The 16,454-nt window shown below is 52.5% G+C and overlaps 1 protein-coding gene across 4 annotated transcripts in view; it reads right to left on the bottom strand.

The window, feature by feature from the left end:
- OTOF (otoferlin) overlaps positions 1–16,454 on the bottom strand; it is a 102,269-nt gene that overhangs the window by 66,670 nt on the left and 19,145 nt on the right. For all 4 annotated transcript variants that reach the window (XM_011950210.1, XM_011950219.1, XM_011950229.1 and 1 more), the window contains exons 2-3: positions 14,147–14,205; positions 4,226–4,314 (exon numbers count right to left, since the gene is read on the bottom strand). In XM_011950210.1, coding sequence (XP_011805600.1) covers positions 4,226–4,314; positions 14,147–14,205 — 148 coding nt within the window. The remainder of the gene's footprint in view (positions 1–4,225; positions 4,315–14,146; positions 14,206–16,454) is intronic.

The following is a 16,454-nucleotide window of genomic DNA, read 5'->3' as shown; positions in this document are numbered from 1 at the left end:
CACTCCCTGGAGTATACAGAGGGTACACCCCTAACACCAGGGGTGCATTTATCCATTCTTTTATTTCACAAAATAATCAGGGACCTGCTATGTGCCAGGCACTGTCCCTAGCAGTGGCCATGGCTTTGCTCATTGCTAAGCCCAGTGCAGACCCAAAGACCCCCTCCACTCAGCCGCCCCATGAGAAGGAGCCTGGGGTCTGAGCTGGGCCATGTGGGGGTTGAGGGCAGTGGCTTCATTGCTCCCCTGGCCTGGCCAAGGCAAATGCCAGGATGGGGAGACTTGAGTGTCACATCATTCCAAACACCTTTCTCCCACTCTGACCCCCACAAGCTGACCTGTGTCAGCCTGGGCCTGTGCTCTCCACGAGGGGACCTCTTCTTTCCCATTGCAGCTCTGCAGCCAACTGTGCCCTAGGCATTCTCTAGGCTTCCAAAGAAATGGCTGAACCTCTCCCATCAGGTCTGGGCCTCCCCTTGTGGGGTTTCCTGCCTTCTCTTGGATGGGGGCAGGGAGGGAAGAAGAGGAGAGCTAGGATAGGAACTATCCCCTCTTCTGTCTTCCTTCTTATTGGCACTTAAGAACACCTAATACAGGCTGGGTCGGTGGCTGGCACCTATAATACCAGCACTTTGGGAGGCCAAGGCAAGTGGATCACCTGAAGCCAGGAGTTCGAGACCAGCCTGGCCAACATGGCAAAAAAACCCTGTCTCTACTAAAAATACAAAAATTAGCTAGGCATGGTGGCGTGCACCTGTAGTCCCAGCTACTGGAGAGGCTGAGACAAGAGAATCGCTCGAACCAGGGAGGCAGAGATTGCAATGAGCCGAGATCACGCCACTGCACTCCAGCCTGGGGGACAGAGTGAGACTCCATCTCCGAACAAAACAAAAACGAAAACACCTAATAGAAGCTGGAACTTTCAACATATTCACTGCATGGTAGTCAATTTCCCAATCTCCCAAATACATCTGATTTGTTTGTAGCAGTCTTTTGTTGGGCTCAAGGGTTTCCAGCATTTCAGTGGTTAGGCTGGCAGCTTTCATTGTAAATTATTTAACAATGTCTTCCATGCCCTCAGTTTCCACCACCACTGCTCAAATATTTTGGTTTCTGGGAGTTGGATTAGGAAGACAAGGTAACAGACATGCATTCTAGCCCTGGCTCTACCATTGTCTACCCATGTGACCTCAGGATCCCGTCTGAGACTCGGTTTCCCCTCCTCACAGCTAGGGTTGTACTGGCCAAGCTGTAAGGCTCCTGGATGCTTTGGCACCTACAGTTGGGTTCCTGCAGGGGCTCTCAGGTGCCCTCCGTGGTGCTTGACTTCCGATTCTGTTTCCTCCTTCACACCCACTTGGCCTGTGTGTGAGCCTTCCACCTGTTCCTGTTTCTCCTGTCCTCATAGGTCACACACCCTCATAGTATCTCACCCCAGGGAAGAAGGCTGTGCTTCACCTTGGGGGCCCCTAGTGGGGAGTGTCTCACCAACCTTGCTTGTGGGTGCCAAAGGCAGCTGCCTGAATGGTGTGATGCCATGAGAGGCAAAGGAAAGGCCTTTGTGCCCTAAACATCCTCCCTGTGGCCCTGCCAGCAGGCCTGAAATGCCCTTGCTCCATACTCAGCTGAGATTTTGAAAGCTCCTAATAAAAGCCACAGAATCAGAGACTCCTTGGAGCCCATGTGGTCAGGTCTTTCCTGACTCAGAAATCCCCTCTACAATGTGGTTCACTCTGCTCACCCTCTCCCAGTGGCAAGGAGCTCACTGCCTCCTAAGACAGCACATTGGCTGGAGAGTGCTGGCTATCTTTCAGTTGTCTGCTGTCTTCCAGCAGCCTGTCCCTCATCTTGCCTCTAGGTACATACCTTTCTTTCCTCTTCCTGTGGCAAAAAACTTTCTGGGAGGGTAGTGGCAGGGACTGTGCCTCAATCCCTCATCTCAGTATCTCCAGTGACTAGCATAGTGTCTGACTGGCAGAAAGCATTATATGTTTGATAAGTGACTGCAAGGTTGGATGAAAAGATGGATGAATGGATGGATGGATGAATGGATGGAAGAATGAAAGGATGGATGAAGGGATGAAAGGAAGGATGATGGATGGAAGGATGGATGAAAGAATGAAAGAATGGATGGATAGATAGATGGATTAGTGAATGGAAAGATGGAAGGATGGGCCAGGAGTGGTGGCTCACACCTGTAATCCCAGCACTTGGGAGGCTGAGGTCGGTGGATCACTTGAGGTCAGGAGTTCAATACCAACCTGGCCAACATGGTGAAACCCCATCTCCACTAAAAATACAAAAATTAGCTGGGCGTGGTGGCGGGCACCTATAATCCCAGCTACTCAGGAGGCTGAGGCAGGATGATCGCTTGAACCAGGGAGGCGGAGGTTGCAGTGAGCCGAGATCAGGCCACTGCACTCCACTGTGGGCCGCAGAGCAAGACTCCGTCTCAAAAAAAGAAAAAAAGATGGAAGGATGAATGAAAGGATGAAAGGATGAGTGGTGGATGAATGGATGGAAAGATGGAATGATGGATTGATGAAAGAATGGATGGGAGGAAGGATGGGTGGATGGATGGGTGGATGAATGGATGGAAAGATGGAATGATGGATTGATGAAAGAATGGATGGGAGGAAGGATGGGTGGATGGATGGGTGGATGAATGGATGGGTGGATGGATGAGTGGATGGATAGGATGGATGAAAGGATGGATGGATGAATTGATATATGGATAAATGGGTGCATAAATGAATTGATAAATAGATGGAGAGATGGATTGATGAGTGGATGAATGAAAGAATGGAAGGATGGATGAAAGAAAGGAAGGATGGATGAATCAACTGATGGATAGACAAATGGATAGACAAATGGATGAATAACAGGAAGGATAGATGGATGGATGGATGAATGAATCAATGGATTGATGAATGGATGAATACGACCTCTATGATTTTCCCTTTCAGGCTCTCATCCATTTGTCATAAGGTAACACTTAAAGTCCCTTTCCTCCTGGCAACTATAGGGGGTGCCTGCAGGAATTCTCTGCCACCAGTTTCAGAGCAGTGGACTCCTTGTCTCTCCTGCTCAGATCAAAAGTGCTTTAATTCTATTAGTATGATTTAGAATGAAGCCTACTCTTCTTTTCTTTGTAGTCTCCTCCCACTGTTGAGTTATTCTCAGTCCTCAGTGAGCTAACACCTCCACATCTTTTGGACATGTTACAGTTAAGCCATGACCTCCAGCTTGTATAAGAGTGACTGATTTTTTTTTTAAAGAGATGGGATCTCACTATGTTGCCCAGGCTAGCCTCAAATTCCTGGGATCAAATGATCCTCCTGCCTTATCTGCCCAAGTACCTAGGACTACAGGTGTGTGCCACACCTGGCTGTGATTTTTGAATCCAAGATAGTACTTAGCCACTGTTCCAGCCTGTTCAAATCCTTCTGAATTCTTCTTGTGGCCCAGAGAGAAGGACAACAACTACTTTTATTGAACACCTCATAGTGATAATGATCATACGGCAGGTGTACTTCACTTGCAGAGTGCAAGCTCCATGAGGGTAGGCACCCTGCCCTCTGCAGCACCTAGTTCAGTACTTGATACACAATCAGTGCTTAGTAAACATTTGTTGAATGAGTGAGTGAACATCTATCTCATTTAATTCTCACAGCTGCCCTTTGAGGTAAATACTTGTCTTTTTCACACATGAGCACATTGAAATCAGAGAGGTTATGTAACCTTTCCAGGGTCACACAGTAGATGACTGACCTGAGTGTCTGAGATCAGGCTTGCCTGACTCCTAAACCACCATCCCAAACTGTCAAGCCTGCCCTCAGGGCTACAGAGTGTTTCTTGGAGGAGATCTTCAGCCCCTCCACCTTTCACCTCTCCAGTGGGTAACTGTACCCCAGCATGGCATTGAGGGAGACTTAAAGAAAGGGACAGGAAGCTTTGATGGGGTTGGAGACAGAAGGGGTGATAGGAGGGTAGAGTGTTCTTGGCTGACAGCAGCTGGGAGGACTGGGGGATTCTGAGGACAAGATGAGGGAGCAAAATGGGGATCAAAGACCAGTCCAAGACTTCTTCGGTCTTTGAAGATCAATCCAGGGCAGGTTGGGAGTGTAGGTCCCTCTTTTCACCCCCAAACATAGGGTAGCCCAAGGAGAAGGGCACGCTCCCAGCCCCTCCAGGCCCAGCCCCTCCTGCCCCATCCCACACTTACTTGTTGCTGAAGACTTTGCTGTAGTTGAAAACCTGAATCTCCAGCATCTCATTTCTGTCGATGCTGCTGGCCACTGGCCACCGAAACGTCTGGGGAGAGAGGAACAACTGTGGCTTTGGTGGCAATAACAGGTAGGAGCCTTGGGGCGTGGGAGGGGAATCTCTGTTGGGGGTCTCCAACAGCCAGAATGGCCCCTCACTTGGGCCCAGTGCTCCCCAGGAACAAAGCGTTGACACCTGGAATCTCATTTAGTTCCAACGACCACCTTGCAGAGCCGGCATTGGTGTCCACTCCTGTTTCAAAGATGGTGCTCAGAGATGTTGGAGGACCTGCCCAAGGTCATGTGGTAGGTGAAGAGTCTGGACCTACCAGGACTTTTGACTCCCTACACAGTGCTGCTTCCATGGCTCCCTAGTTCCTGAGGTGTATTGGGAGAAGGCGGTGCAACCAGGGTGGTGGTCGGGCCCCAGGGAGACAGCAAGGATTGTGGGTGTGAGCCTGGTTTTTGGCAGGTGCTGAATGGAGCTGTGAGCTTCCAGCTCTCTCCCATCAGGATCACGCTGACTGGTGCGGGCTCTGCCCCAGACTCTTATGTTGAGTTCAGACCATTCCTCACTCTGCCAATGGTAACATCAGGGACAGGTTTGAGCTGATTAGTGTTCCTGGGGTCAGGCCCACAGCCTGTCCTCAGCTCACTGTTTCTGGATTCACCCTTACCACTTCTGTGTTGCTTCCTCCCTAACTTAATGTTAATGATGAATAGGAATTTGATTGGGATTTTTCCCGGTGCCCTAGAAATGGCAACAAGGGCTCAAAACAGAGGCTAAAGTGGCCTAGTGCCCCATTCTGTAAAAAGCTGCCAATGGGCAGAGCCAGACATCTTCCCAGGGCTTCCTCAAAGGCCCTGTTACCTCCAACCATCACCCAGCCCACCTTCCTGGGACGGGACAGAAGACTGGGCAAGGGAAAGGTGGGAAGAATTCTGTCCTGGGTGTAGTGTTTTTGTGGTGCTTCTTGGGAAAACAGCTGACGGCGATTAGGTACCGGCAAGAAGGGCAGCATGGCGTGCAAATCCCCAGTGGCATCTGCAGGGCAGTGGACTGGCAGGAGACCCACGGAGCACTGCAGGGCAAGGAGCCCAGCCTGCCACTGTTGTCTGTGGCAAGTCTTCGATTTGCGCTCCATTGGCCAAGTGGGGTCGAGTGATCTAATGACACTTTTTCCATGGGCTGCCCACCAGGGGAGGATGTGGAGGGCCTCAGCAGGGGTTCCTGTCCCACTCCATGTCCTGAGGCACAAGCACGAGGGAAGGGGGATGGCCAGGGGTGAATAGGATGCCAGACTGGAGTAGGAATCCCTTCTGTACAGGACCAGACAGCACTGAGGTCTGCTCAAGATGCTGTGGAGAGACCATGTCAGGGAGGATTTTGACAGATTGGGTGGAAGGCAGTGACTTTTTATTTTTTAGCTCCATTTTTATACCCTACCAAATTCAGACTGCTCAATAGGCCAATAATAAATGATAATAGTAACAATAGCTGCCATTTCTGGGGTATTTTTTCTCATGCAGGGGTCTGAATGCTCTATGTGCATTCATTCATTTAGTCTTTCCGATGGCCCGAGAGGCGGGTAATGGCTTCTGTACTCTATAAACAAGGAACTTGGCCTCAGAGCAGCTGCGTGATTCGGACACTCCGTTGGTGGCTGAGCAGGCCCTGGGAAGGAGGCTTCTGAGAGCCCACCCTGCATGTTTGCCATTTCCAAAGCTGAAATTCCTTCTCCCACCCTGGGGACTCGGAGGGCTTGGGCACACTGGACCAGCCCTGCGGGTCACTGCCCAGTGTGGGCAGGGCCTGTTTCAGGAAAACAGCCTTTGTGACATCTCCCTTCAGGACTGGCTAAGTCCCAGGGAGGACCCGGCCTTGGCATGAGAGGGAGGAAGAAGCAGAGGAGGGGGAGAGGGGTCTGCAGGGTGGGGTGGGGAGGGTTCTGAGCAGGGCCTAGGGAGGGCTTTAGAGGCGAGGTGGGCACAGGGCAGAAGGGTGGGCTGAGGGGCCCAGGAAGTGGAGGCAGCCTGGCCCACGGGCCTCATTCAGCGGCTGCGGCTCCAGCTTCTGGATGCCTCTGGCAGCTCAGCAGAGTGTGTGGTTTTCTTAATGAAGCTGCTTTTATGGGGCTGCAGGGAAATAAAGCAGCCCAGGAAGGCCCAGCTCATCAGTCACAGCGCTGCGTGGGAGTGGGGGAGCTGCAGGAGCCGCCGAGATTCAGTTTACTGGGGATGAAGCAGGGAGGAGTGATTCAACCCCCTGAGGGTCTGTGGGTGGGATTTTGGCACTGGAAGGAGAGAAAGATCAGGAATAAAGGACGTGACCTTGGAGATGGCCCTGTGAAAGGGAAGGGGGGTGTTGAACAGTGGCCGGAGGCTGAGGCTAAGGGCCCTGGGGAGGGAGGCTGCCTGGCTGGGAGGCAAGGACCAGTTTGTTGAGTGAGAGTTGGGTGTCAGGGAGGGTCCAGGAGAGAGGGGGCTTCCAGAAGGGCCCCTGATTGCAGATGAGAATAATCAGGGAAGTGTGTGTAGGTGTGTGGCTCAGGTGCCCTTTCAGGAACTTGTCAGCCAGGTCTGGTCAGTCCCTGAAGACGTCAGAGGGGAAAGTTCTTCTTGGAGGCTTTCTGGGCAAGGGAGAAGACAGGGTCCTCACTGAGTGACAGAGGCTTCCCGGGTGAGGGAGAAGACAGGGTCCTCACTGAATCACAGCACCTTCTTCAGTCTCTGACTTGCTCCGTGCTTTACAGATACCTCTCTTTCCTCCCCTGTCTCCCTCCCACGTTTTCCACCCACAAGAGGCTTTTCCCTCATTTCTCTTTTCCTTCTTCCCTCCCGCGTCATTCCTGTGCTTTCTTCTCCTCACCACATCCATTTTCTCTTTCATCAGTTTCTCTCTCTGTCTCTATCTCTTCCTTTGTCTCTGTCTCCCTCTGTCTCTCTCAGGGGTTCTTCATCTTGGCTGGAGTTGGAATCCATTACAGAAGCTTTTAAAAATCCCAAGGCCCAGGCCTGGAGATGGATCAAGCTGGCACCTCTAGGTGGGGTCCTGGCATCAGTGTGGGGCCTTGGAGGGTGATGGGCCTCCCAGCTAGAGGGAAGTGACTCAGGGTCTAGGACTGGGGGTTACTCCCATTTGGCCTCCATACAAGCAGAGGCATGGGCTGTAAGAAGGAGACTTTTTGGGTTGAATTTTCCTCTCTTTTCATCTCTCCTTTGTTAAAACTTTTCAATGGCTCCTCCACAGCTCCCTGAAAGAGGTGGGGATTCCCTTTCCCAGCACCCAGAGACCCTCAGAGACCTCCTTGCTGTGCCCAGACAGCACTGCCAGCCCCATCTCCCATTGCTGACACCTTCCTTTGCTCAGGCAGTGTCTGTGAGCTCTGGGTACCTTACAGAGCTCCAAAGGACATGCCCACCCTTGCTTCTATTTGTTCTTCTGACAACATTGAGGCTTGTATCTCATGCAGACTGGGAGTCTCTATGGTGTTGCAGAAACTCTAAGTTTGAGTCAGGAGACTTGAGTTCTAGCCCTGGCTCTGCCACTCACTAGCTGTGCCTCAGCTTCCCCATCTGTGAAATGGGGGGTGACAATATCTACCTTAGAGGGCTATTGAGAGAATTGAATGAGATCTCACAGGTGACAGCAGTCATAAGCGACACAGCACTGCAGAACACTTTTGGTTTAGATTTTCCCAGTGGGAACTCTGCGCAGGTCTGCAGCTGTCCCGTCTCCCTGTCATGCCACCTCCCTCCCCCTCGCTCCCATCACTTTCCTTTTCTGCCTCGGCCTGTGGATTTCACATGTGTCTTTCACTGCTTCTTCTCTTCCTAATTTCAGTTTTCATTGTCTCCTCATTTTTGTGGTTATGTCCTTTCCTCCATTTGGGGTGACATGCTGAGAACACAGCAAGACGAGATGAAGACTTTGAGGGTTTGGGAACCACACTCCTCTTCTGACTCTGCCATTGAATTTGTGAGCTACTAGATTGAAGGAAAGGGGGCTGGGTGCAGTGGCTCATACCTGCAATCCCAGCATTTGGGAGGCCGAGGTGGGCAGATCATTTGAGGTCAGGAGTTTGAGACTAGCCTGGCCAACGTGGTAAAACCCTGCCTCTACTAAAATACAAAAATTAGCCGGGTGTGGTGGTGCATACCTGTAATCTCAGCTACTTGGGAGGCTGAGGCAGGAGAATCGCTTGAACCCGGAAGGCAGAGGTTGCAGTGAGCCAAGATGGCGCCACTGCGCTCCAGCCTGGGTGACAGAGCAAGACTCCGCCTCAAAAAAAAAAAAAAAAAAAAAAGACTGAAGGAAAAGGGCTTCTGAAGGAAGAATTTCATCTGGGTAGCACTTAGTACTTCCAGAGCACCTTTTACCCGTAACCAGACTCACAGCAACATGGCAAAGAGGTGCTCCTTTTACAAGTGGGAAAGCAGAGAGGCGAGAGTTGCCCAGGGGCACAAGGCTGCTTGGTGGCAGAGGCAAGATTCAAATTCAAGTCTCAGGATGCTTAGTCTGGAGTTCTGTCCTTAGAGCTCCACTACACTGAACCCTCTCCTGAAGCCTGGTACTGCTGGGCAGTTAAGCCAAACATGGTCACTCAAGATGTCACGAGCCAGCAAGCCCCATGCTGGGGGCGAACATTTGCTGAGTACTTGCTGTGTGCCAGGCTCTGTGCATGATGCTGTGCAGAGCGCAGGGATGCAGGTTGTTTCTCAGTCCTGGGGATAGTACTGGACAGTTCTGGAGACAGACACTGACCTGGAATAGCAGCCTGGGATAAGACTATTGACAGAAGCAAGATGGTAGGTAGTACAGACAGGGAGGGAAAGAGGACCTCTGTTGCGGGGGCAGTCTCAGGAGCCCTGGGAGTGCCGAATCCTGACCCAGTTTTCTGGTCTAGGCTTAGCCCTGACCTGGCTGGTGCTGGCCAGGGCGCATGGTTCTGCATCCTATCAGCCCCAGTGATCTAGGACTCTGGAGAAAAGGTTTCCCCAATGCACTTTGGAGAATGACCTGGATTATGTCCAGCTTGGCCCCTGACTGGGCCTGGAAGCATCCTAAATCAGCACGGTAGCATCCTTAAAGGGACAGAGTTGTAGGTTTGGGGGAAAATATTGAGATACACTACAAAGCTTTAGAGCAGGGGTCCCCAAACCCCGGGCCATGGACCGGTACCAGTCCATGGCCAGTTAGGAACGGAGCCGCACAGCAAGAGGTGAGCGACGGGTGAGCGAGTGTTCTCGCCTGAGCTCCACCTAATGTCAGATCAGGGACAGCATTTGATTCCGATAGGAATGTGAACTCTACTGTGAACTGCACATGCCAGGGACCTAGGCTGTGTACTCCCTAAGAGAACCTAATGCCTGATGTTCTGAAGAGGAACAGTTTCATCCCAAATCACCCCCGGCCACCACCATCCCAGTCCATGGAAAAATTGTCTTCCATGAAACCGATCCCTGGTGCCAGAAAGTTGGGGATTGCTGCTTTAGAGTATAATGGGAAAGAGACGGATTTGTGAGCTTAAAGACCTGGGCTCAGTCTCCCTAGTGTGGCTTTTTCACTTTCCCAGGACACAAAGGCTGGGTCTCTGTCTGTCTCTCTCTCTGTCTTCGTCTCTGTCTCTTTCCCCAGCTTCTTCAGAGTTGTAAGTTAAATGTAGGATCTCAGATCTCAGCTGGTCTTCTTGGGCAATTCTCTTCCCCACTCTAAGACCTGTTTCTTCAAGTGCAAGACAAGAGGGTTAAACTAGATGATCTCTAACCTTAGAGATCAAGGTGATCTAAAGTCCCCTTAGGTGATCTCGTCTGTGCCTTGACTGCTTCCTTTCTATCCAGGCCACAGCAAAGGGCTTGATGTACCACTAGCCCTGCTGAGCCCAATTGGTCTGGGCATAGGCCTGTGGTGACAGGTGCCAGTCCTACTGAATATCACTGTTTTGTTCATTCTTTCACTCGGCAACATTTTCTGAGCTCCATGCTGGGTGCCAGGCCAATGATGAACAAGACAGGTGCGTTTCTGGCCTCCAGGAGGTAACAGCCCATGACTTCCAGGGACAAGCAGAAAGGGGAAGATAATGCCAAACTCCCCTGCCCTGTCATCCCCCAGGCTGGTGACCTCTTCCTCCTCTGGGCTCAGAAGGCCCAGGGTCCCTCCTTGTTTGTAGTGGGTCCATCTGCCCACCAGACTGAGCCCCTTGAGGGCAGGGCTGAATCTTGTCTACTTTGCAAATGACCACAGGTCCTGGAATCAGGTAGACTTGAGTTTAAATCCTGGTGTGGCTCCTTATCACCTAGGCAGCGACCAACCCAGCAAGTTCTAGAGAGTCTAATGCTTGTGTCAAGCTCTCAACCCATCTTGCCACACACTAAGTGCTCAGTAAACAGCAGCAGTTCTTATCATTGCTGCAAGTACTACTGTTACTCTGGCCTCTCCCCTGGGGCCTGGTCCACACAGGGCCTGTGTTAGAGACAAAGCAAACTGGCTAAAGGTGGCTACTCCTGCTTCCCCAGGGCACAAAGGCTGGGTCCTTCTCTGTCTCTCCATAGCTTTTCCAGTGTTGTAGGTTAAATGTAGGAGCTCAGGTTCCAGCCTCTGGGAAAGGAGACACCATGTCCAGGCTCTGTTTCCACCCATTGTTGTAGAGAGCATTGTCTTTCTTCCATGGCCTCCTCCTCCCCACTCAGGTTCCTAAGCCCAGCTGCTGCAGCCCCTCTCACCCGTGCCTGAGCAGAGGAGGGGCCCCTCCCTTGCTTGGAATCCCTTACCTAGTAGAGCTGTGAGAGACATTTGCTTTCTTGTCTGTCATTTCATTTTTTTAGCCTTGTGACAGTCCCGTGGGGGCAGGTAGAGCAGGGAGCATATCCCTCTCTTACAGAAGGGGAATGCAAGGCCCAAGGAGGTTCCTCAGCAAGGACTATGGTGCAGGTCTCATGACTCCCAGGCCACTGAGTCTCGCTAAGCTGACTCCTGCAGGCCCTGGGCAGAGTAAGGTGGAGAGAAGAGACTTTCTGGAAAGTCAAGAGGCTTTTGGGGGATTTGAAAGGGCCTCTTTCCCAGGATATTCTGGAACTACTGGCAGGCAGGTTCTTTCAGGGGGATGCCAGGGAAGTTTATGGCTTACCCACTGGGTCTAGGGAGACAGGTTAAAGCCAGGGTACGGTTCCAGGCTATCTTTGGGATTGGGCTGACCCAGGCCTCTGGGTCCCCTTCCTGAACAGGGGATGGGAGGGTGGCCTTCCTACTTTGTGGGATGTGCACTGCTGACCAGTGGTGGCCAGGGCTGCAGCCACTTCGCACAGGGAGAAATGGCGGCAGGGGGTGTGGAGAGACTTCAACACCGGCCTTGCAGGGGTGGTGGGAGTCAGGCCCTATCACTGTATCCAGAGAGGGCTTAGGTCTCATCTATGCAAGAATTCAGAGCCCTGGCTTGGCCGCTTCCATCTCTGTCACCTGGGGAAGGTTAGTTACCATCCGAGCCTGATTTCGTCTGTGGATTATTTCAGAGATTGAGTGGAAGGGGCATGGCTCAGGAAGCAGCTCAGTGCTGCTTCTGGGGCTGCCACCATCTTCCCAGGGGGCTCCCAGGTGGGAAGTGTGGGATGGCCTGAGTGTTGCGAGTCATTTTGCATCCTTGCTCCCCACCTCACTAAATGCCAGCAGGTTCCTCATTGTGACAGCCAGAAACTCGCCTGTCTCCCCAGTGAGCGGGCAGCACTTTCACCAGGTCGGAGCCACTTCTCCCCATCGCGTGCCCTGTTCTCTGACCCTAGTCACATGCTTCTTCCCATAACTGCCTGGCTTCTGCCCCACCCCAGTCTCTCCACACTGACTCTGGCTACCCCATCCCTAAGCTCCCATACCAATCATCACGGGGTGTTGAGCCCAGGTTCCTCCCTCTGGAGTATCTCAATCCCAGCCTGGCATTCATTAGATGCTCAGAATGTGGCCTCTTGTTCAGGCCCAGCAGAGACAGACTCTCCCCCGAGGTGGGTTGGGTAGAGTTGGGAAGAGGAAGGACACGGTGATTAACTTTGAATGTCATGCATACCTGTGGCTCAGGTGTCTGGGGAGCTGGGCATGGAAAGGGGTGGCAGTGCCCTTGGAAGGGGCATCAGGTTGCCCCTGGCTGGACGCCTGGGCTGACATGTCCCCTGGGAGTCTTGGGAGGAGGGAGTCAGATGCTGTGCCTGGTGGATTAGTGGGCAGAAGCCCAGGGAGGTAGGACTATGGGAAACTGGGCCAGGCTGCTGGAATCTTCACCGAGCCAGCCCAGTGCCCTGAATGAGGAAATGGGGAGTAGAGGGAGCAGACCGGGTGTATAATGGGGCAAGTCTGAAGCCTCTATGACTGCTTTCTCAGTGGGCAGCCATGGTTCCACTCTCACCATAACACTTCATTTTGTTAATCATTTTGCAGAGACCTTCACACCCATCACCAATCCCATTTGACAAAGATGGTGGTGGATTTAGAAACTGAGGTCATTGTACAACCAGGAGGGGGAGAAGGTAAGGACAGAAACTTCCCTAGTTCTAGTGATTCACTTTAAATGATCAATTCACCTGTCCTGCGTAGCACTGGGGATGTACCAGGGAGGTAGTGGTAACTGCGCCCCACAGTGGTTGGGGAGGGCGTGGTGCTGGGCCGTGAGGGTTGATGCCTGTGTCTGTGCCTGAGTGAGGAGCGAGGCTTTGCTCCCTGTGTCTCCAGCTCTGGGTCGATGGACACAGCCACATCGTGTGGCCTGGTTTCAGAGGGAGGGAGACAGGTGGTGCCAAGTGTCAGCCTGGTGGCTGCTCAGCTGAACGCCAGCAGCCAACCTCAAGAGGCACAGTCTGCCATGAGGCCCTTCCCAGCCCCCACAGAGCCAAGCAGGAGAGCCAAGCCCAGGCGAGAGGGGGTACACTATTTGAGGATCACTACGGAGCTTCCAGTTTGGCCAAGATGGTGACGGACGACTGCTGCTCCTCACCCCAAAGTCAACCCTGGAGAAACTACAGCAGCCAGAGGGGAATATAGATTCTGGAAGCAGCAAACAAATACATGAAAGAATGTGAGGAGGCCGAGGAGGCCGCAGGCTGCTTGAACTGGTGTGTGTGTCTGTAAGGATGGGGCTCCCAGCCAGGCCAGGTGCCGAGGGGACGGGCAGGGAGAGGGAAGCATTGTAAGTCCTCTCACCGCTCACAGACACTCCCGTGGGATGGTGTCGCCTACTCCTTTGCTGATAAAATTGTGACAATAGCCCAGCTAGAGTGAGGATTGAGAAAAATCGTTGTCAGTAGACCAGCAGCTCACGTCTTTTCTCGTGGCACCCCCAGAGTTGTTGCTGAAAATCCAGACTGTCTTCTGTTCCCCATGTTTCCCCTCAAGGTCTGGAGATGGTGCCCTGACTCAGGTAGGGTGCTTGACAATGTTTCCCTGGTGACCAGGGCTCCCACCTCAGTGCCTGGGGCTGCCCTGCTCTTCAACCCTTGAGGACTGACACAGACTGGCCTTTGCGATGTCCCCAACACTCGCCTGCCTCCTTGGGCCCTCAGCTGCTGGTTCACATTCAGGTCTACAGCACCTGTGGGCTCTTTCTCCACAGGGAATAACAGGCCCAGACCTGGCAGGGCTGTCAAGGTGGGCCAGGCTGCTGTTCCCCGTGTCATTTGCACACGGGCCTCGCCTGTGCAGAGGTTTCTGGGGGGAACACAGGGAAGGGGGTTCCTGCACACCCTCCTCACCACCTCCTTCAGGAAGCAGCTGAGAGGTGAGCGGCTCAGAGCAGGCCGGCGCCTGGGATTTGGGGCCAGTGTGTGCCCACAAGAGGCAGTGAAGGGTGCTTGCTCCCCTCTGGGCTCAGGGCTGAGGGAGGGGGCGGTCTTGGGCCTCCTACCTCGTCAAAGTCAGCCACATCCTCACAGTTCTCCAGGACCCGGGAGTAGAAGGATTGCCCTGCGGGGAAAGAGGAAATAAATTCTAGGGTCAGACCTGTCCAGACGACCAGCGTGGGGTCAGACCTCCTCATCCTGGGAGTCGTCCTGACAGCATTTGACTTGTCATGCAACATGGGACCTCCTGGCTTGCACAGCTCTCCCAGGGTGAGGCCAGTCCCCATGCAGCCTCTTCTCTGACTCTCTCAGCAGTCCCGTAAGGGAAGCCGGTCAAAGGCCATGAGTTCCATGTTAGGAACGGGAATCCTAAGGCACAGAAGGCCCAGGCTGTCAGAGTGGCCGTGGACGCGGACCCCAGGCGCTATTCTCCACCACGCTCTTCCCCCGTGGATCTCTCAGCCTCCTCTGCAGCCTCCTCAGCTCTGGTGGTGACTCCGGGCCCTGCTGCCCTGAGTAGAAACCTGGTACAGAGGGTGTAGCCCCTGCCTGCGGACGGGGGTCTGTGAAGCCCAGCTTCCTTCTGCAGCCACCCCAGGAGCTCCTGCCCAAACCAGGTCCCCAACAACAAGTCAGATCCCAGACAGCCATTCCCTGTGGGACAAGGGCTTTCCCCTTCCACCACTGTCATGCTTGTCCATCTTTCTGTCAGCCTTAGCAGGGAAGACGGTCTCTGGCAGTTTCCTCCTGGGCTCTATTCCTGCCCCTACTTTCCCCACTGGCACGGGAAGTAGAGAGTGTATGAGACGGACACCCATTGTCCCAGGCTTCCCCATCCGTATGCCACCCAGTAGGGCATGCTGGGAGGACAGAGGGAAAGCTGCCCTCTTTGCTAGTCCAGTTGGAACTGGCCCAAGATGTGGGGAGAAATAAGTCAGAAGAGAATCGAGGGCAGGTTGAAGGGGCTCCAATGTGTGGGAAACATCAGCTAATTCAGTTTTCACTTTGAGAAGTAGCCGCTGGAGTCTCTGATGTTCCAGGCCATGTCCCGGGGCCTCGGGATAGAGGATGGACCAATGACAAAGGCACAAGCTCCCACCCACAGGGAGCTGATGGTCTAGAAGGGAGGCCAGGAGCCAAGCAACAGGGCACCAGTGCAAGGGAAACACCTTTTTTTTTTTTTTTTTGAGATGGAGTCTCACCCTGTCCCCAGGCTGGAGTGTAGTGGCAAGATATCGGCTGACTGCAACCTCTGCCTCCTGGGTTCAAGTGATTCTCTTGCCTCAGCCTCTCGAGTAGCTGGGATTACAGGCGCCCGCCACCATGTCCAGCTAATTTTTGTATTTTTAGTAGAGACAGGGTTTCACCATGCTGGCCAGGCCCGTTTGGAACTCTTGACCTCAAATGACCTGCCCGCCTTGGTCTCCCAAAGTGCTGGGATTACAGGCATGGGTCACCGCACCAGGCCTCCAGTGCAACACCATTCAGTACATACTCCAAGGTACCATTTTGCACAAGAAGCAGTAATGGTACAGAGAAGGGAGGATAAATACTGTTTTAGGGGTGGGATGGAACCACAAGAGAAGGGACTGTAATTTCTGTGAGGAGAAACCTAGAGGTAGGATGAATTAAAGAAAAATTTATTGCTTAGAATTAATTTATTATCCTCTGTCAATTCCATAGTAAGGGAAAAAAGACAGCATGTATATTAGAACTCCGTTAATAAAAAAAAAATACCAACACCCAAATTATATGTATATACTTCTTCTATGAAGAGACAAATATCTCAAACCATTGAAAGTGGTTACCCTCTCCGGGTGCAGTGGCTCACACCTGTAATTCCAGCACTTTGGGAGGCCGAGGTGGGCAGATCACCTGAGGTCGGGAGTTCGAGACCAGCCAGACCAACATGGAGAAACCCCATCTCACTAAAAATACAAAAATAGCTGGGTGTGGTGATGGGCATCTGTAATCCCAGCTACTTGGGAGGCTGAGGCGGGACAATTGCTCGAACCCAGGAGGCGGAGGTTGCTGTGAGCCGAGATCACGCCGTTACACTCCAGCCTAGGCGACAAGAGCAAAACTCCGTCTCAAAAATAAATAAATAAATAAAATAAAAAAGAAAGAAAGTGGTTATCCCTGGGGAGGGAGAGTGAGAAGGTACGGAAAGCAGCATGCTTTGATGCGAGCCACCACACCTGGCTGAAAGATAAATAAATAAATAAGAATTTGAATTTTTTTCCAGTAACCATGCTTGCTTTTAGTAATTGAAAGGCAAATGCCTTTTTTTGTTTGTTTGTCTTGAGATGGAGTCTCGCTCTCTCACCCAGGCTGGAGTGTGGTGGTGCAATCTCGGCTCAATGCAACCTCTGC

The sequence above is a fragment of the Colobus angolensis genome, unplaced genomic scaffold (genome assembly GCF_000951035.1).
Source record: "Colobus angolensis palliatus isolate OR3802 unplaced genomic scaffold, Cang.pa_1.0 Scaffold109, whole genome shotgun sequence".
Classification (NCBI taxonomy): Eukaryota; Metazoa; Chordata; class Mammalia; order Primates; family Cercopithecidae; genus Colobus; species Colobus angolensis.
This window is presented reverse-complemented; position numbering and strand designations above follow the sequence as displayed.